Source organism: Passer domesticus, chromosome 3 (assembly GCF_036417665.1).
Source record: "Passer domesticus isolate bPasDom1 chromosome 3, bPasDom1.hap1, whole genome shotgun sequence".
NCBI classification, from domain to species: domain Eukaryota; kingdom Metazoa; phylum Chordata; class Aves; order Passeriformes; family Passeridae; genus Passer; species Passer domesticus.
The window spans coordinates 111,328,321-111,349,263 of NC_087476.1; the positions used below are offsets into that span (position 1 = coordinate 111,328,321).

General features: G+C 39.6%; 1 protein-coding gene across 3 annotated transcripts in view; it reads right to left on the reverse strand.

The window, feature by feature from the left end:
• The window catches only part of FBXO11 (F-box protein 11), a 70,482-nt gene that overhangs the window by 1,368 nt on the left and 48,171 nt on the right, over window positions 1-20,943 (reverse strand). For all 3 annotated transcript variants that reach the window (XM_064415142.1, XM_064415141.1, XM_064415143.1), the window contains exons 8-22: window positions 20,517-20,623; window positions 20,315-20,426; window positions 15,306-15,412; window positions 15,083-15,220; window positions 6,864-7,081; window positions 6,465-6,550; window positions 6,289-6,383; window positions 5,129-5,251; window positions 4,941-5,026; window positions 4,489-4,565; window positions 4,230-4,373; window positions 3,209-3,319; window positions 1,951-2,058; window positions 565-673; window positions 51-149 (exon numbers count right to left, since the gene is read on the reverse strand). In XM_064415142.1, the coding sequence (XP_064271212.1) occupies window positions 51-149; window positions 565-673; window positions 1,951-2,058; window positions 3,209-3,319; window positions 4,230-4,373; window positions 4,489-4,565; window positions 4,941-5,026; window positions 5,129-5,251; window positions 6,289-6,383; window positions 6,465-6,550; window positions 6,864-7,081; window positions 15,083-15,220; window positions 15,306-15,412; window positions 20,315-20,426; window positions 20,517-20,623 (1,720 nt within the window). The remainder of the gene's footprint in view (window positions 1-50; window positions 150-564; window positions 674-1,950; window positions 2,059-3,208; window positions 3,320-4,229; window positions 4,374-4,488; window positions 4,566-4,940; window positions 5,027-5,128; window positions 5,252-6,288; window positions 6,384-6,464; window positions 6,551-6,863; window positions 7,082-15,082; window positions 15,221-15,305; window positions 15,413-20,314; window positions 20,427-20,516; window positions 20,624-20,943) is intronic.

Below are 20,943 nucleotides of genomic sequence, written 5' to 3' on the forward strand. Positions count from 1 at the left end.
CCGTGCCCTCCTGCCCTGGGAGCAGCCCCACGCCCTGGCTGGAAACTCACCTATCATGTCTAATGAATTCTACGTCATGTCCTTGATGGCACTTCTTGATGCAGTTCACACAGATGGCGTTACGGTCTGTGGTGTTGCAGGTGTGACATCTGGAGGGAAAAGGAGCACGTTAGGCAGGAACCAAAACCTGACCAGCTCTCAAGGGAAGTGCTCCAGGAGGACGGAGGGCCAGAAATACACTGAAGGAAAGGGTAGGGTGCCCAGGACTGTCAAGCTTGAGAATTTTACACAAAGTTGGATTTCACAGCACAGTTTTTGTTACTTGTCTCACACAGTCGTGCTGTGCAATGCCCTGGGCTCAGATTCACAGAAACAATCTGTTTTCTTCCAGCCCAAAGTCAATTCCAGAAAATGGGAACTTGATAAATCCTCTTCTGTTTCAGCTGAGGAAGAGCACACATTTGTGTGTTCACCCACATCCAGTAGCTGTTCTAGGGGCCTTGCAGGAAGAGAAAGGGGGTTTATGGAAAGCCGTTCCGTAGGTGATGGGAAAGAAGCTGTTACCTGTAGAAGTCATGCATCGGGTAGCTGGTGTAGCTTGAGATCTTATATAAACACTGGCCTCTACTGACAGCTTTCTCTATGGCATCTTGATTGTTCATTATTTTGTTATCTGTTAGGGGGAAAAAAATCCAGGACTAATCACATCTGGATCATTGACTTTTTTTTTTCCTTGATGCATTGAAGCAAAGGGCCCATTAGGAACAATTAGTTCTATACCTGCGTTTCAGGTCTGGCATTTAAGAATGTAAAATCCTCAATGCCCAAATGCCCAGCTCCTGAAGCAAGTAACACTGTTCCTCTTTGCACACGTGGCACGAAATACCTGAGTCTCCATTTAAATACTATTTTTGAACTTGGCTGTTAATAAATGCTTAGAGACATGCAAGCCTTCCTACCAGCTGTAAGTTTTCTGCTGAGGAGCCTGAAACCCAATGTTTCAAAGCCTCTCATTTACCATAAGGCCTTTTATACATCCCTTAAAAAGAGGAAAAGAATGGCTCTTTCCCCAGGCAAGTTTAGGAATAAAGTACTTTCCAACACAAAGCAAGTGGAAATTAGGTCTGACCAGCTCCAGTACTTCAAAGATGTGTCCAAGGCACAGCAAATTTGATATTCCCCTCTATTACTCAACTACCTGATCTGTCTAGTCCCAAAGTGCACCTCAAAAAGTTTTGCCCACTCCCAGCAGCATCAGAGCACTGAGTGATGTCATCAGGAAGCCCAGGTGCTGGGAAGCAGGGACCCAGAGCCTGTGTTTTAAGAGGAACTAATCTTCCACAGGAAAGGGTTTAACAGCTTTGTGTACAGCAAGTACATAAAACTCCTGCAACATAAACCTTTTTCTTCTGAATAACCTCCTCAAGCTGTCTGGCATTCAAACCATCATTCCCATCTTGTCCAAGAGGATACTGTCTCATGCACACTTCCCCACTATACAAGGGAATTTTATGTATGTGAACTGTTCATATTTTCTGAAAAAACTTGTTTGGGATTGATAATGTTCATGCTTTTAGATCCTAAAAGCCAAGTGAGGCATGTTTCTTTACTGGACACTTGCTCTTGGATATGTGAGAAAAAGACTTTCCATTGTACAAAATCAGAGCTGGAGACTGAGATGGGCCAAAGATCAGGAACTGGTTCAAGTGACTTTGAGACAGAAGAGCTGATCACAGTTTTAATATAACAGCAAAACCTTAAGTTACCTTTGAACCCATCTGTTTGTCTAAAAATCTTAGCACATCTTAATGTGGCTCATAACCTTCAGCTGAAACTTAGTCACAACTCTGCTTAAGGTGGTACCAGCTGTGAGCCACCAAGGGTGCCATAAACCCAAGAGCCAGCAGCACCAAACAAGTGACCAAACAAGCCAGGAGGACTCGGGCTCACCTTTCATCGTGACATTGACACCAGATGCTAGAAATAAACCTCCAAAGCGGTTGTTGAAAATCTGATTGCCTTCTAATGTTGCAGTCGCATGATTTGTTATTTCAATACCTTTAGTGGGTCAGGGGAACAAAGGAGAAAAAAGAGAGTGGCAAAGTTAAATCCCTGGTGGTTATGCATTTGTACATCTCTCATCATCTACAGCTTGGTTGGTTGGTTTTTTTTTTTAAGCCATCATAAACTCAAGGGGAAGAAAGGAAAATGACATAGCTACAAAACTGCACTGTAATTTGTTATAAAACTGAGGTTCAAATGCTGCTGTTGAATCCTTTCAAAGAGCTACAGCTGGCATGCATGGTTTCTGGGAGGAACAACACACTACCAATTTATCTGATATTAAAATGTTACTATGATCATGTTTATTTTCAAAGGGGATAGGATTTTTGGGCACTTAGAGCTGTCATCTTCATGTACATTTGAAAGTTCTTGTGCACATACCTTACCCTTTTTAAAATATCTTTTTAAAAAAGTTCTCAAGATGGGCACCTAAAATTCATTTCTTTAATTCTTAGCTTTTATCAGTAACCCGTGTCTTCCAAGTCATTTGTCCAGGACTGCTCTTGACAGCAACCTATCCTTCCCCCCCACCACACTGAAACAACACCTTTAGAGGCTCTTCTCAGAAAACTTGCTTCTTCTGAAAGAAAGATGGGAGAAAACTCAAGAATGCAATTTTAGTTGAAATGGAATGGAATGCAAGACGTATGAAACTGTGATGATTAAACAGTAAAATTGCAAAAAATCACTGTCAAACATTCTTCATCTCTTTTGGAGAAAGAAACGCTCATTTTTACAATTTTTCAACTTTGTGGAGTGAGAAAGTTGAACTTGAGATGCAATTCAAATCTCTTTAAAACACGTATTTGCTCCATTTCCTAGGTTTTAAAGCAGTGATAAGATATTCATACCAGCATCCAGTACATCAACTATGAATATATCCTAGACAACTTTACCAATTGCTTCTAAAATAAAATAATGAAAAGTATTTCACAAAAAGTGACAAGACAGAATATGTGTCATTTCCCAACATGCTGTAAAATATACCTCGACTACAATTCTGAATTCTCAAATGACTTTTAGAATATACTGAAGGATATCCCAGTCTTTTTAAAACATCTAAATGCCATGGGGTAAAGAAACTCAGAGCAGGCTTTGTCAAGAGCTCACCCAAGCTTCCAAATTTGATTTAAACAGCACAAACCTGCAGCAAAACCATCGAATATTCGGTTTTTCCTTAGCACAGGGTGGCTATTGGTGCTGATAAGAACACCAGCTTGAGCATTCCTGAAGATATCATTCTCTTCCAGAAGACCTATGACAGACCAACAGATGTTACATTTGAGCTTGGGTGCATTTCCTGACCTGTAACCTTTCTGTGAAATATTTTCGAAGGATCTTATGTGTCACAATCCTGTTAATAACTCCCTTTATTTGGAGAATATGCACCAGTAGCACTGACATCAGTGATACCAGTTTAAAATAGTTCTCAGTGTATAATTTTGGAAGTGTATTTTTTCAGTGCACAGCATGGAATTTGTGATCATAGGCACCCGTGCAGAAAACTAAATCTTTCTGCTTTCCAAATTTTTCTTTAATTTTTCCAACACCTCTCTCTTCTTGTCTTTTAAAATGAACAGACTGCCAAAAGCCAAGCATTTTTTTTGTTATAGGACAGGATTACTTTAAAATGCTGAGTTAAAGCTCACTTACAGCAAGTGATTATCTACAGAATATCAGAAGCTGGTATCAGGACACACAACAGCCAGGGGATTTCAGACAGGGAACACTTCTGAATTTACAAGTGTACAAAAGATTCCTTAAAGATTCCTTAAATCTGTGGATTTTTTCCCCCTGAGTCTTGGACACTCTGGCAGAACCTAAACTGCTCAGATGCATGATATTCACTACGTGACTTGAGTCCAACACTGTGTTTCAGCCAAATGGCAAAGCTTAGAAAATCAAATGGGATAAAAGGACTGTCCTTAAGCAGCGATCTAACAGTTATCCTGGATGAGATTAATTACCTCTCTGCCTCCCACAGATTTCAGTATTACTAATGTAATTAAGGCTAAAAAGCATTAGGGTATGTTCACTATAACTATTTTATCACTTCAGAAGACAAGAGCTGTGTTTCTAAATAGCACTTTAAAAAGAACACTGCTTAAACTGAAATTTAACTCTTATCCAGAACATTCAGTGAAAAACACTAAGGGAAAAGTTACCTCTTCCCCCATTAAATATACAGATGCCTCCATCTCTTCCATCATGGATTTTATTTCTCCTTAGTGTAGGATTACTGTCTGTTTTAATCCATACACCAGCCATTGCATTATCAAAAATTTCATTGTCTTCTATAAATCCAAGCCCTAAAATTGAAGGAAGGGTGGAAAAAAAATAAAATCAAAACATATAATAAATGAGAAGATATTGTAACACCACAGAACACAAACGATTCTGGATAAACATGAAAAACAAACCTACCAGAATTATAAACAAGAATACCACCATTCTGACCACCCCAGATCTTGTTGCGTCTGATTTTGGGGTTGCTTCCAGTTCTAGAGTGAAATGTAAACAAGGAAGTAATTTTAAAGTCATTAAAAATAAGTCATTTATAGTCATTTACATATATATCCCAAGGCCAAACATCTCAAATACTTCTTCTAAAGAAGTGCCCCATGGATCTCACTGCTTAACAATCTTAGTAAAATACAGTTCTTTCCAAACATGCAAACATAATTTAGCTTCACAGACTTCAAGGGCCACACATTCCAGTCAATACCCAGGCTGTATTTTTGGTAACTTTCTTGTAGGTTAAAGCAGAGGGTACTGGATTCCAAAAAAGTTATTTTTACAAACAAAATGACAAAAAGACACAATAGAGCACATAACAAGCTATGTCTGTTTTGGCAGAAAATCAGAATAAATGTTACCTTATCTGAACCCCTGAGTACATGTGATTATAGATGTCATTGTCTTCTAACACGCCATGTCCATTGTCATAAAAATAAACTCCAACCTAACACATCAAGAATTATATTATTAGTTCCAAAGTAATGAGGCATAAAACCACAGGACTTCCTTTTCTGTGGCCCCCTTGTAACCACAGAGCAAAACTCACTTGTTTCCCACTGTGTATTCTGTTTCTCCTCAAGACTGGAGTGCTCCCTGTTGTCACCCAGACTCCAGCCAATGTATTGCTGTAAACTTCGTTTTCCTCAATCACACCTTGTCCTTTTTCATGCTAAATACAAGATGGTTTAAGAGTTAAGAAAACCTGCTAAACACCAATACTCTTTTTCCTGCTGTACCCATCCCTCCCACCCCTGGCTTCTTTACTGCAGCAAAGTAATTCCTTTCCATTTGAGTAAGCTTTTTCACCATTTTTTTTTAAATAACAGCATATCATGATTTTGAATATTTGCCATGAAACAAAGAACACCCTGCATGTAAATAATTCTGTTTCAAGGCTCTGCAGTGGTATTTATAAATGTCTGCTGGCTGTTGGTAGGAGAGGTGCCTCCCCAGTGCTGTCCACTCACATGAAAGCCCTGGCTCATGGTTCTTAAACCTACACCCAGCTCTGTCCCCAAGATGGACAAAAAGCTGGCATGGCTCTGAAGGTCACCACATGTCTGGACCCAGAGGTCAAACAATAGTTTTCTCAGTCAGGGGAAAAAGCTGTTCTGCTTAAATTGACTCAATGAAGAGATGAAGCTGCAAACTTGCAGCATTAGCTGGACCTTAGGTAACCTTTGGCAGAAAGACAGACACATATTTCTGAAAATCTGGTACTGCTTAAGTGAACCTGACAGCTCTTTCAGTTCAGTTAGCAGAGCCCTTGCACACGTTGGGAATTGGGCTTTATTTCTCACTTTTTCAATACAACAATTGTAATTTCTACTATCCGGAAGGCAGTAAAAAAAAATCTTCTCTGAGGTTAGTGGTAAACACATCACACTCCAAAACAGCTGAACAGACTTTTTTTTTTAAATTATGACATACTATGATAAAAACTAAGTCTTTTCAAAAAGCTTTCAACCATGCAACAATAAAATTCTGTAATCAATCCCATTTCTAAGATTTTACTCTGCAATAAGAATAATTTATAAAAACCTTCGTCTTTTAAATACCAGCACCAGCTTCAGTCGCTTACCATGAACCTGGTTTCTAACATAAGAAGCTCAAGCATTGTAAGCACAAACATTTCACACAGGGTACTTTCCCCTTTACATTTCTAAAAGAGAACACAAGTCTGTGCCTGTCCTAGGCTGCACTTACTACATAAATTCCTCCATGTTGACCATCATGAATCTTGTTGTGTCGAACGATGGGACAGCTGTTTGTTCGGATCTGTATTCCTGCTAATGCATTACCTGTCAACAAAAGTGTTATTCAATACAACTTACACATTCATTTTTCTCAGAAATCAATATGCAGCAAGCAAATCAGCTTACCATAAATGTCATTTCCTTCAATAAGGCCTCTTCCATCACCAAAGATATAAACACCACCTTGATTTCCATTAAAAATTGCATTGCCCCTAAGAAAAAATTGACATTATGAAATTATTCAAATACATTGTACAATACTACATATGTATGTAGTGGCCAGGACTATACCCCATTCAGATTTAAAATAAAGAACTTATGTTTTGTTAGTTTGAGAAACACCTACCTCTAAGTGCACACACAAATTAAAAATGCAGTTCAACTGAACGCAGACAGAAATTTCATTTCTACAGAAACAGGAATATTTACAGCTCCCCATAATTAAATTAAAGTGCACTTATCCCATCCCTATCAAATATCTTCTTCTTCTTCTATACAGTGAAATAATAATGAGGAAAACAATACCTTATTGTCGGGTCACTGTTTGAGGTAATCCAAACACCTGCAAAATTGTTTGCATAGATTTTGTTCTCTATGAATTGTCCTCTTCCTTTTTCATGCACATAGATTCCTCCAGTCTGGCCGTGATGGATTTCACACCGCACCACTGTTGGGTTGGCATATGCTTTCACTTCGAAGCCTGCTATCCTGTTTCTATGGATGTTGCAGCTTTCAAAATAACCCTTAAGACATAAAACATGCAGTTTCCTGTAGAAGTCCTTTTTTAAATGAAGGTTATTCCCTCCCCTCCCTCCCCTTTAAATTCAATCCTCATTTAAAAGCAAACAGTACCAAAATTGACAACATGTAAGTACTTATATAGCTAATTAAAATAACTACTGACACTATAGAATTTCGTTTTTCCAAAAATAAAATACTGTTTCAAAGCCACTGTGTTTGCACTGCTATTTATGACTACTCATGGAATACCAAGAAAAAATGGCAACTCTAGATATAGCACATTGAACAGGACTCAGTATCAGGTTTCCTCAGCAGCTCCTGAGACTCAGACTCCTTTCAAAGGCCACAAAGCCCACAGGCCCAACACAGAAAGGACAGGGCTATGGAGAAGACTACCTGCTTGTTTTCAGACTAGGAACTATATACATTTGGCAAAAATATGGTTTCTTTAGGAAGAAGTGTGCTAAATTCTTTGAAACAACCGATCAAAATAATACAAATGTAGGAACTCAGCAATTTTTCCAGGGTTGGATTGGTCTGAGTGGCCAAGTGGTGCAATTTTTTCCATTTTCCCTTTTTTAAAATGGTGTACACTGAGACGCTGTAACAGTACCAGCAGACCTACAACAGTACTGTGTTTTAAACAAGAGCATTATAAACAGTATTGCTGTGGGCAGGAAGAAAAAAAGCCACTGCACAAAGCCATGCCAGGCATGCTCCTTCCATGCCAACCATGGAGCAGCACCATGAACTGGCTCACCTGAAAATTCATCTGGCAAAATAACTGTTTCCTGCCCGATGAGTTCTCTGATTCTACTTCCAGGGCCTTGCTAAGTAACTGTGTCACCCCTTTCACAGCATTTTGCTGCCATGGTCCTAGAACATTTTAATATTCAAAAACAACCTAAGGTGAACTTCAATGGCATTTCATGCCCATTTTTTCCAACCAGAAGAATAGAAACTAAACTGAAAGACAGGAAGCATTTCTTATTGGAGATGGCAGACAACCACCAAGTGATGTGCTGTAATTTGTGGATGCCTTAGATGCAAGTTCCTGAAAGCTCTAACCCAAGACTGTCTCCAGCAGGCACCATTTTTCCTGCAGCCACCTAAGTTAGTTATTTAGACCTGCTCATCATGAGACTTGTTATACTTGTGTACTAAAAAACCCCCACCCAAACAACAAACAAACAAACCCCAAAACCAAACCAATAAAAAACCCCCAGAAATAAAACAAACAAACAAACCCCCCCCACACGCACACAAATCCTGCTACTGCTCAGAGTAACCAGATTCCATGCTCACATGATCTACTACCAGGAATGCCTCAGGCCTGGAGCTTCTACTACCTATCACATGGAAATCACTCAATTTACTGCCAGCCTAGGCAGTCAGCACCCTGTTTCACTGTGCCATGAATTGCTACGGGACCCCATCAAACGCTGAGTACAAAAAATCAGAAATACATCAGCTTAATGAGGAAATCAAGGCAGTATGCTCCTCTCCCTACTCTGAGGATTGCAGTCAGGAAAGGCAGTGCATGGATTAAAGATTCTCCAAAAAAGTGCATGTACATGTGTACAGCTTGGTTCCTCAGTCTCCTCTGGGTAACAAATGAAGTCAAATAGAAGATGCTTACATTCTGCAGATATTCACAGCAGAGGATGTTTTTATCAAGAACTTTGAAGAAATCCAATCCTAAGCGAGTCAAAACGGTTTCAGAGTTCTCAAGGAAGCAACACACTAACAGATAGGGGAATCCAAAGATCTCCTCAGAAATATGCCTTCATGCCAACAGGCAGTCTTTTGACTTATCCTGAAAGGAATCACTTCTTTTCCCCCCTAATTTTCACTTAAAATGAAGTTCTCAGAGAAACTTACCTAAAATGACAATTTGGTATATAAAGGCAAGCCTGATTCTCCTGATGGAATACACAATTTCAATTGAAATATTACTAAACATGGCCTGACATACTTTTAATTACTTCACAGATTATTCTCTGAGTGCCAAATGTTTTTTGACTACAGCACCGTGATGAAAGAAAAGGGGTATTTCAGGTCTGCTTCATCACAGTAATTTTGGATTCCAGGTAGAAGTTGCAAACAAACAGAACCTTTCTCATGTGGCCTGCAGGATCTCCATAAGCTTCAGTAAGCACCAGTATTTAACTTGAAAAATGTTGGACTGCTGATTCAGAAGAAAGTGGGAATTTGCTGTAAGAGTCTGTGAAGGAAATGCTCCTTCAAAGAGGGGGGAAAAAACCAGAATAAATCTTTATCTCAGATTCCTTTATAAGCCTGACTAGTGGTTTGGAAAGTCAAGGCTTTCTGCTGAGCAAGATCCTGTAACATTCCATATCCATGAAGACAAACTGCAGTAAAAAGCCCAGTCCACCTTAATCAGTCACCTCAAGCTGAAGGGCTGGCTTTGAGTTGATGCAGTTAAACCCAGCGGGTTTCTACATCTGTTGAGACCAAGTCTGACCATCACCTGTGTGCATCACTGTTAAACTCGAGTCAGCTACATCAACAGAGCTGCTGTTTGTCAGAAACACACACATTTCCACCATCCTGAGAAACCACCTCATCCCAGACTTCCTATTTCCTACGTCTCTGTTTCCTATGCCATTCTCTGTTGATACCAACACCTTTTCTTGGCCCAAATTCACACCCCCTGGGAAGGGCTAATACTGACTTCAGTCTTTAGGATGACCCCAGCAATCCCTGCTATCTTTTCAGCCACCAGAGCCACATCCCTTTGAAAGGCATTACTGTGCCTTTGAACTCCAGCCTCTCAAAGAGGTCTGGTGATGAACTTGTGGATCCCAAAAAATCACATATGGCTTCACGCAACAGTTTTTCTTTGGAACATTAGGGAGTATTTTTTTAAAACGGAAATTGTGTTTCCAAGTGTGCAGTTCCATGACCCGTTATCCACAGGGTCCAGCAACACTGCTAACACAAAGCTTACTGCCAGCTCCAGGTACAACCAGGTACCACCATCAGACACAGCTCCTCCTCTCAGCGCACTCGAGCTGCCCAAACCTTATGCTCTGTCCAGCTGTTGGGCAGCTCAAGCTATTGAGGTCAGGAAGTCTGCACAGAGGGACTGCAAGCCTCATATTGCCTCCACTTCCTTCAAAGAATGGTTTACAAGTGTGCTGGGTGTTTGACTTGGGATTTGTGGGGGTTTCTGGTAATAATTCAACAGCTAATGGAAGAAGAACCTAGAGGGAACAGCACCAGACAGTGCCAGGATTGCTAAGGGAAAAGAGGCCCCAATGATTAGTAAGAAGGAATAGAGGATGCATGTGGAAAAAGTATTACAATCTCACACAAAACTACCAAGTAGCTTTCTGCTTGAAAATCCTAAATATTAAAAAGCAGCTCTGTACATCAAATTTATTTACAATCCCAGGCAGAGCATTAGCTGTGGACACAAAATGACAGCTACACTGACAGCATGTGTGGGCAAGAACACTGCTGCAGCCTGGTAAGATCTGAGCAGGTGAAGGAATCAGAAACAAACACCACAGCAATGATAATGCTGATATTCCCACCTGGCTCACACTGCAAGAAAAAGATGTGATCACAAAGTCCTGCACAGCTGGAAAAACTCAGAAGACTTTTTATATCAAGACTAATTCAGTGATTGAACTTGGATGCTTTTTTCATTCTGCAAGCTGTCTAATCTAATAAACATGGCTCTGAAATGCTTTAGAGTTAAAATTTTTAACTGATGAGATTTTGTTGCTGCTTTTCTTCTCAGAGGATTTCTCCCCCCTTTATTTCTAAAATAACTTTTTCCTTCCTCTATCTTGAAGATTACAACATTACAGAAACACAGAGGCATTTAGTATTACTGTTTGAACCATGCATGTATTACCAGAAAAGAGATATAATTGTGTAAGATTTAACATTTCCTAAATATTTATTGACTCAGGTATTCTCAAAAAAAAAAGAAAATAAAAAAAGAACACAGGAAACCAATACAGAAAAAGAATATCTGCCTGTGCTTATAAAAATTTGCCTTCCAAACCCTGGAAGGGTCCTTATTTGAGAGTTAGTGCATTTTATGAAAATTCAAATGCATCATAAAGAATATCACATCCAAGATGCAAAACAAACCCTTTATTTTTATGCACAGCAAAAGGCAATTGAGTTTTTAATGTAGTCTTACAGAATCTGGCATATGCCTATTTTTTGGGGGGGGACTTTATATACACATTTCTTTAAAGTGGTCTGATTTGTAGTATTTAGAAGACAGAGAAGTAAAATAGGCATGATCACCCAACTTAGACACATGCTGCTACACTTTTATTTCATCAGAAAAAAAACCCAAACAAGCTTCTCATTTAGGGGCAATGAAAATGAAAACTGTTTTGCCTAGAGTTCAGCTTTAAACTGTAAAATTAGGCTTATTCTTATATTAAATTGGAACTTGTCCATTATGTGCATACAACTACAATTTATACAAAATACAATTTATGACAGATGCCTGGTAACCCATCTCAGGCTCCTGAGAAGTCAGGGTAAGGCAACCAGGGCTGTCAATGCCACTCTGTCAGCTTGTTATGTATTTGTCTCATCACTAAGGCAAACATCAGGATTTTGCCAATTTAGAAATAAGAGGTTAAGTTTCTACAAGTATCAAAACACAAAGAACAGTCTGAAAACACGAAACTGAGAAACAAAGCACTCTTGAACCTTTTGAAGACAGCACTCCAGCACAGAAACCCACAGGAAAAGAACGTGTAGGGTAGGAATTCAGCACTGGAATGCACTTATCCCACTTCACAGACACAAGTGAAAAAAACAAACTTACAGAAAGTAAGAGAAGTGAGAGAAGGCAAAAACACAAAATCCATTAATTTGTTTAGGAATATAGGATTTGTATCTGAAGGATACCATGTCACTTTGTCACTTAAGGAGCATATAAACATTGCCAATGATGTCATTTCATTGACTCTATCATTAGACATGATGCAAAAGCAGAAGATGCTGCCAAAGCAGACTGCCAAAGAGACAGGGGGTAACTGAATCTTTAAAAGGAATTTATGACTATGAAGTATTTCAATAATATTTGCAGCTGAGATAAATATTATTCACACATTCTCTTTAATGTGCTACTGTTTCCCTTAAACAAAAGGGAAACATTTATTTCTATTCCTTTTTGCTTGTGATACCACACTGATCACAGCTCTGAAACAGACATTTCATTGGTAAGAATAAAGATCAAATACACTTTTATTTAAAATTAATCAAGTGAATTCAACCTGGCTTTTAATTTTTTTAATATTTCAGTACTCACATATTTAATATTTATACTTCAGTACTTAAACATGAAGCAGCTCCTACCCAGACTTTCCAATTAACCCTCAACCCTACACACAGACACCTCCCCTGCAGGAGTTGATGAAGCATTTTCCTTTACCACTTTTCCTATAGCTGAAATCGCTTCATTCCATGTTTCCAAGCCTGCTTAAGTCTTGAAGGGATGTATGTACCCACTGAAGTGGATCAGAAGTGCTTGTACAGTATGTTAACACAGCTTAATGCAGTCCAAACAATGAGATAATATAAACCAAAGACATCTGCCACCACTCTACGCAAACCAGCCAAACATCATCATCTCTAGAGGACAGAAAATGATGTAAAGCCATCCATCAGAAGAGGGCTGCCAGCAGGGCATTCTCAGCTGCTGCAGTCTTGCCCAACACAGAATAACTATAATCCTTAGGATGTAACTAAGAAAGTGGAGAAGAGGCACCTACCAGCAGCCCTGTGACCTGTTTTCCTTCTATTGAAACCAGAAAACCACAAATCCAACAGCTACAACTAGCACTGCCTCGATCCTTTATCTCTGCCTAGCCAGCAACCTGGGCAGAGAGGAGACAGGCCTCACCAGATTGTACCCACAGTGGATCTCCTGTTAATGCTATTTGCAGTCTGCCAACTCTCATCAAAAAGCCTGAGTAGGTCTGGATTAGACTTGCTGAGCGTGCACCTGATCCCACTGTCTATATCACTGATGAATGGTACTGGTCCTAGTACAGACCACTGAGATGCCACTGGCATCTACCCTCTGGATGCAACTATCCAAACAATTCCTCATCCACTAAACAGTCTATCCATCAAACCCACATCTTTACCACTTAGGGAAAAGGACATTGTAGGGGATTGCCTAGGGAGGTGGTGGAGTCACCATCCCTGGATGTGATTAAAAAAAGACTGGATGTGGCACTTGATGCCATGGTTTATTTGAGGTGCTGAGGCATGGGCTGGACTTGATGATCTTTAAGGTCTCTTCCAACCTGGTCTTCTGTGAATGTGTCAAGGCCTTAGAGGAGTCCACATAAATAACATCCATAGCCCTTCCTTTCCCCACTGAGGCTGGTGAGGCAGGACTTGTCCTTGGTGAAGCCGTGCTGGCTGTCCCAGTCACCTCCTGTCCTCTAAGAGCCTCAGCACAGTTTCCAGGAGGAGCTGTTCCATGATCTTCCCAGGCACAGAGGTGAGGCTGACAGGTCAGTGCCTGCCAGGGTCCTCCTTTCTGCCCTTTACTGAAAATGGGTGCAATGTTTCCCTTTGCCCAGTAACCAGGGACTTCACCTGACTGCCATGACTTTTCCAATATCATGGAGAGTGGCTTGGACCCTACATCAGCCAATTCCCCCAGAACTCTGGGATGCATCTCACTGGGTTCCATAGACTTTCGTACATTCAGGTTCCTCAGGCAGTCACAAATGTGATCTTCTCTTACAGTGGGAGTGACTTTGCTCCCACTGTCCCTGCCTTGAGGTCCACCCAATAAAGAGGTGCGGGAAGACTGCCAGTAAAAACTGAGGCAAAATGTTGAGTACCTCAGCCTTGTCCTCGTCTCTTGTCACTGCTGTTACTCATGGGAGAGGTGGGGTGACGTGCTTTTTTTCCGCCATTCCTTTTCTGAAAGATACCTGTAGAAGCCTTCCCTGTCATTCCTTGCATGCCTTGCCAGGTTCAGCTCCATCCATGCCCTGGCCTTCCTAACCCTATCCGTACACAACTGGACAGTGTCTCTGGACTCTTCCCAGGTCACCTGTCCCTGCTTCCACTGCCTGTGCATTTCCATCCTGACCTTTAGTCCCAACCCAGCAGGTCTCTGGTCCTCCTTTTCCTGATTCCTTACACCTGGGGATCAAGAGCTTTTGCACTCTATGGAAAGCATCTTTAGAGCTCTGCCATTTTAAGAGTGACTAAAAGAAAACTTCTTGTTTCACCAGCTGGGGGCGTGGGGAATTGGGACTTTGTCATTCAAGCAGGAAAAAAAATGATTTGGCACTCTTTGGAAGATATGCAGAATATTTTCCTAAAACAAGTCAGCAATCATCTTTCATTTCAGAGACAAAAATGTCTTCTATTTCAAGGACTATGAATGCCATTTCTCACTACTGTACATATACATGGAAGCGATGAGCTTTACCTCACACAAATAGACATTTATGAAAGAAGGCCTGAACACTGATATGAAATTGTGTTAAAATTCCACAACTAACTCCCTGCTACAAAAGCCCTCTTCCCAGAGAAGGTGTACATACCTTATTTAACAGTTTTAACATTAAAATAAAGCTAAGTCTTCAAAAAGCATTTTTTTTTCCATTTCTAAATCATCCAGCATCTTATTTTTGTTCAATTTCAAAGGGAAAAGAATGAAGTATAAATGCAAGCCTGCCGTTTACATCCTGTTTCAAGAGGTATTTTGTCACTGCAACATAATACAATGTAACAGGCTGCCAATCAACTGCAAAAGCTTGCTTAAACCCCTTTCAGCCAAAACTGTCTTTAAAGTGAAGTCTCCCACTTAAGGGCAAGAAAACAACAGTAGGCATATTTTAAACTATCTGTTCATGACTAAATGCACTTTAAAATAAACCAAAACGTTTCTCCAGTAACAGGTAAAATTTGAAGATTTCAGTTCTACAACATGTATATTTTTTTTCTTCAAAAGAAAATATGTAAGTTACCATTCCATGGTCAAAAGTGAAAACGCCAACGTCACGTCCGTGGTGAATGTGATTCCGTCTGATGATGGGATTCCCGTGGTTTTTAACCCAAATCCCTGCTAACGCGTTATTGGATATCTCATTGTCCTCATATATTCCCTGGGAAATTAAAATGTAAATTAAGACAGGAATCCAGAACAGTAAACAATTTTATCAAAGTAAAGAAATTAATGTGGAAAATTACCTGTGCGTGGTCTGTAATATAAAGTCCAACATTTTCACAGTCGCTGATGTTACAGTGTTTAATAGTAGGACAAGCTCCCTGGCCACTAACACATACTGCAGAGCCAACTGGAAGAAAACAGTACAGTTACCATAGCTTCAAGGCATAGTGTATTTATAAATAGTCTGGCAGTGCTTTCACAAGAAAAGTTAGTGTGAACTGATATTTTAAAAAGATTTGCTGTTCACAGAACCAAAGCACTGCAAGCCACTGGCAGAAAAACACTAATGTCATCAATTTGCAGATGCAAAAACCATGGTAGGAGTCGCTTTAAAATCATCCTGCCAAGGTTAAACAGCTGCCAGGACAATGGTTTACATAATAATTCATGCTTATGAAAGTCCTCACTTGTTTATTTGCCTGTGTTAGGCCCACTGTATACTGACTGTTCACAGCAGAGCACAACAGAAATCTAACAAAATTCTCTGCTAATTACTGCCTTGTTGTGCTTCCCTTTAAATTTTCACAACTCAGTACATCAAAGAGGCCAAACAATAATTTTGTAGCATACAAAGACACACTGTCTACCCAATACTCAGCAGGACATAGACACACAATCTTGAGTACAGAAGAAACATCAGAAACCAACAGGTCTCTCCCCAGCTGAACTACAAAACTCCTTGAATGATTTCAGCTACCATACCATAACTCAGAAAATAAAACATCTTCCAGGAAACTAAGACTCCAACTGCTCAGGACTTCAGCATACCACCTCAATTCCCTGAACTCCATGAAGTGTGACAACATAAAATTCTGCAGCCACTAAAATCAACAGTGATTTCTGAAAGGTGAGAGCTCATCTCAGGGAACCCAGCCTACATAACACACGTTCCCCACAATTAAACATCACTAAATAAGCAAGCCAGTACCTGCTCTATTAGTTAGTTTTCATATATCCTTCTAGCAAAGCACCACAAAGACTATGCTTAAATAATTCACAGACTCATTTACAGAGAGCTTATTCTTTTTTAATTCCTAAAGAAATTATTTTGATTGTCTAGTCTGACCTTATGAATAATACAGGCTATACTAATTCCCTGAATTAAGTCCTGCTTCAATTCTAGTAGCAGCAACTTCAGCACATATCTTGTAGAAACATATTTAAATTTTGATAACTTTGACTTCCAGCAACTGAGAAACTAGCATAAAGCTTGTTAGCTGGCTAGAGGGCTGTTGTCCTTTTAATTTACACTTTAATTGCTCATCTGAATACCTCCAGCTTTGGCATCCAGTTCTTTTTATACCAGTGTATGCCATATCCAATGCACACAGACATTCAGTGCAATTTGCTCCTTCAGCCTTCTCCTTGATAAAGGAACAAATTACAGTCACTACAACCAAAGTTTTCTGCTTTACCTTATATGACTTTTCAGTGAACAGTTTCTAAATTTTCCAACATGTTGCTATGGACACCAGAAAAGAGCACTTTATTGTGAAGCAGGACTAAGCAGAGGCGTTACAGAGTCTCTCTACTTCTACTTGGTATTCCCACAGGTGTAACTAAGCATCACATCAGTTCTTTTGGCCACTTGACTACATGAGGGCTCACATTCAGCAGTTTATCCACAGTGACACTTCAAGCTTTTCCCAGCTTTCCAGGAGAGGGGTTTAGCACTTAGAAATAGGAACAAAATCAAGTTGTGTGTAACTCTGCACTTTGTCAGACTTATGTGAGTGGTGTTTGACAGTCCAGCTACCAGGAAGGTCATAGCAACCCATCCTCCTGGTTATTTTTAAGACTGTAGTTATATTACATTCATATTGTATCTATAATACTCTACACTAAAGTCTACAGGTCTCATTAATATGGATCTTATTTCTTCTCTTCAAGCCAAGAACTCATCTTTAAAATAACCACCAAAAAAAAGCCATTACAGTTACTCTGAAAGTTATTTGGTGTAGACTCTGGGGATTCCGTAGAACTCTAATATTTTAAGGCACTATGTGTTGATGTCAAACATTTTCAAGGATCTGTGTAATTATACTGGGACTGCTGCCTTCTTTTGGTCAAAGAAAGTAATCAAAATGCCAACAGTGCAATGCAACCATTATAATGTAAGTACACAGTAATTTGATTCATCATAAATTTTAAATTCTTGATTGACCAAACCCCTGCACTTATACCTCATCATTTTATCCAGGATCAACAGGCAGTACTCCTGCCGTACTTCATCCTGGGTAGTCTCTCCTCTCCCACCTCCCCCTAGGGAAAAAGACCATCTCATTGAGGTTTCAAGTTACCATTGATACACAATAGGAATCCAGAGAATCTCTTGGCCAGTTCTTTCTAAAATCCAGCATGATTTTAGAATGTCTATTTTCACAGCTGTTTAAATCCACAGTTACTGTCAAGAGTGGAACGTGTTTCATTATCCCTCTAGGGGATGAGGGCATTTATCATTCCTGCCTATTCTCATTAAATATGGAACAAAAATTACACAACACTTTGCCATTCAAATTTTTCCATTCTATGATGGATCAGCATCACTGCTAAAACTCCCTTTGTTCCCCAAATTAAGACACAAGCACTCTCTCTTCTAGACAGATGGTGCATCTTGTCTTGTTTATGAAGTTCTTTGTGGCAGTCAAGTGGTGTGTTTTCATTTTAGAGGGAGGTCCCCATAGTTTCCTTCAATTGCTAATTTCCTATTTGTATTAACTGTTAATAACTTATCCCATCTTGCATTTTTCAAGTGCTTTCACTCCCCTTCCTCTATCTCTTTCTGAGACTGAGGTGCTATGGATTTTTGGAACCCAGTGTGATGTTCTAAAAGCATACCTCTATCCCATTTTGCTTATTTAAATGAAAACAACCTTTATTCTGACTCACTCCACTGGACTTGAGTATTGATTGCGTGAAATTGGTCCTTTTGGAGTACAAAGCACATGTAGTACTGGTTTAAGCTTTATTTTGTTTACTCAGAATATAATGTTTGCACACACTTCAGCAGTATTTTTTTTAAAGGAACATTGCCATCCACTACTACTTTTATCCATCGAGGTGAGGGCTAACACAGACTTCTTCCACAATGGATGCAACACAACCTCTAGACTCTGGATCTTGCCATTTAAACTTTATTTGAAAATATTTCAAAAGATGCTTTGAACTGGCAGCAAGAACCTCCAGCTTAATGCATTTGCACTTACATAGCTCCCATCTTTACATATGACATACATTAAGAACTTTACATACAACATAATGTAGAAATATGCTTTAATGCAACTTGGAGAGCTACAGAAAGGATATCAAGCATGTGCTAGGGAAGAGGTTTTGAACGCCTATGGATCAATACTTCAGAGATATCAATTATCTGGAAACAGTAAATGCCTTTTCTGGCAGACTGCCATTCTTCCTCCCTTTTTACACAAACTCAGTACTTCCTGAGTAGGTAATAGCAAGGCTTGGTAGGATTAAAAAGCCAGTAAAACTCGGTAAGTGATGATAGTATAGCCTACACACAGCCTCCAAAATTGAACAGAAATTTTAATTTTGGAGAAGACAATCAACAATTCAATACAGTAAACATGCAGAAATCCAGAGTTTTGGAGGGAGCAAAACTTCAAAATTCTCAGAAATGAGAAGTGGACATGAAAAAAATAATCGAAACTTAATTTTCATAAACAACTTTCACAAAAATATCAGGATCTAGTAGCTTATCTATAAGCATGTTTCCATCTGAAATCATGCAGCTCTTCAAACTATTTTAATATTCAGGCTGAATGTGGTCTTATCTAATTCCACTCACTGGTTGTCCAGGTCCCCAGTATTGGTATATGCTAAGTTCCAGAACACCTTTTCTCTGTATATTTTGATTTCCTAGTGTTAGGATTAACACTGGGATACTGGGAGCAGCTCGCTGTCCTTTGCTCCTCTTCTGTCATTTTTAACACCTCCAAGTATTCACTGATGTGTCTCCAATAAAAGAGATGGTGATGCAAAGCACAGTGCTGCAAAGCACAGAACTGCCTTGACCAAGTGCAGTGGTTTATAGCCCAAAACTTTCAAGAAAGCTCATCTTCCTCTAGAAGGCACACACCAGGAATCCTTCCACCGCTCTCATCATGGTTCCCTGCAGTATTCTTCACAGGCAGTACCACAAAAATGTAGTTTTTATATCTAGTTGGAAGAACTCTTTTCTTTTTCCTTGTCTTTATGTTGAGCTGAGCAACACCCATGCACAGCCTGCTGCACAGATCCATTCTCTCTCCCTAGCTGACCTTGGGGAAGTTCAAATGGCCATTTCCACACGAAGACTCAGTATCTTAATTCTCCTGAACCTCTTCTGACAGTCCAACTCCAATTCATCTGGCTGTGTTCAAAGATGTTAAATTTGCCATATCTGTGTCCAGCGATTACAAACTGCAATGTCTTCCTGCCAGTGACTAAACTGCCATCCAGCTCCTCACTTCCAGACACTGACTCCTCCTTTCCTCAACCTAGACTACTGATTTTTCCCAGATCAGGTGGTATAAATTCCTCATTGTCTCTGATGGTAAAATGAGTCTTTCAACACTTCTGCCTGTAGAGCTACTACTCATCCTCTGAACACGTCAAATCATTCCACTTGGAATGAACTGAGCTTAGCAGTTACATCTTGTGACTGTTTAATGCCCTTGATCCCAGTACTGAACATCAGAACAAACCCCACGAACAACTCCCATGTGTAACCCTTTCAAATGCCCCATATCCTGCCAGCTACAACTATACACCAAACCCAGGTATGTTTATTTAACTGTCACTTCTCAACTTCAAACCAACTCCCCAACGAGTCCAAACAGATTAAAACAGAAAACCAAGTACACATTATCACAGAGGTTTTGGACACAAGGAAGTCACTCTAATAGTGATGCTCCAAGGCAATTAAGGCTTGCAGACCTGTATTGAATACCTGCATCAAAAAATAAAGATATGCCAATAGTAATCATACTCAATTTGTTGTGTTTCTTCAAACAATAAAAAGCCCACTAACCTGTACAAGTACTGCGGATAATACAGTGATCTATAATTGGACTGCAGTTCACTGTAATCTCTAAGCAGTGGTGTGCATTGTGGTGCTGAGCAGATTTGTCATCAGGGTTGAACTAAAAAGGAAGAAAACAGAAATGTTTTATTCAGCTGCTCACACATCAAAATACATTTTTTAGAAGATTGCTTACAGGTGAGATTCTTACCCTGATTGTCATATATCCAACATAGGCATCTTCAGAACCCTCCATAAAAACGAAGGTGGAATCTCTAGTGTTTTCTATTATAACTTTATCTGCTACTTTTCCAGGTGCTGCAAAGAGAACAATTAAAAAGTCTTAGTTTATGCTGCTGAAAAAAGAAATCTTCAAAATACTTACAGAATTCTGTTTGAAGCAACAAAGGAAAATTAACACTATTGTTGGCACATAAATAGTCTTCCTGTCAAAAGGATCTCAAAAAAGGAGACAAAGACAATGAAGAAACTAGTCTTTAACTAAGACAATCTGGCACCAATTTAGTAATATCTAGTACCGTGAGAAAAACCTCCTCTGTTACAGAGCTAGTTTTTGACTACCACTTGCAATGAACTGAAAGAACAGCTTAGACACGGGTACCAGGCTAGAGGCAGTT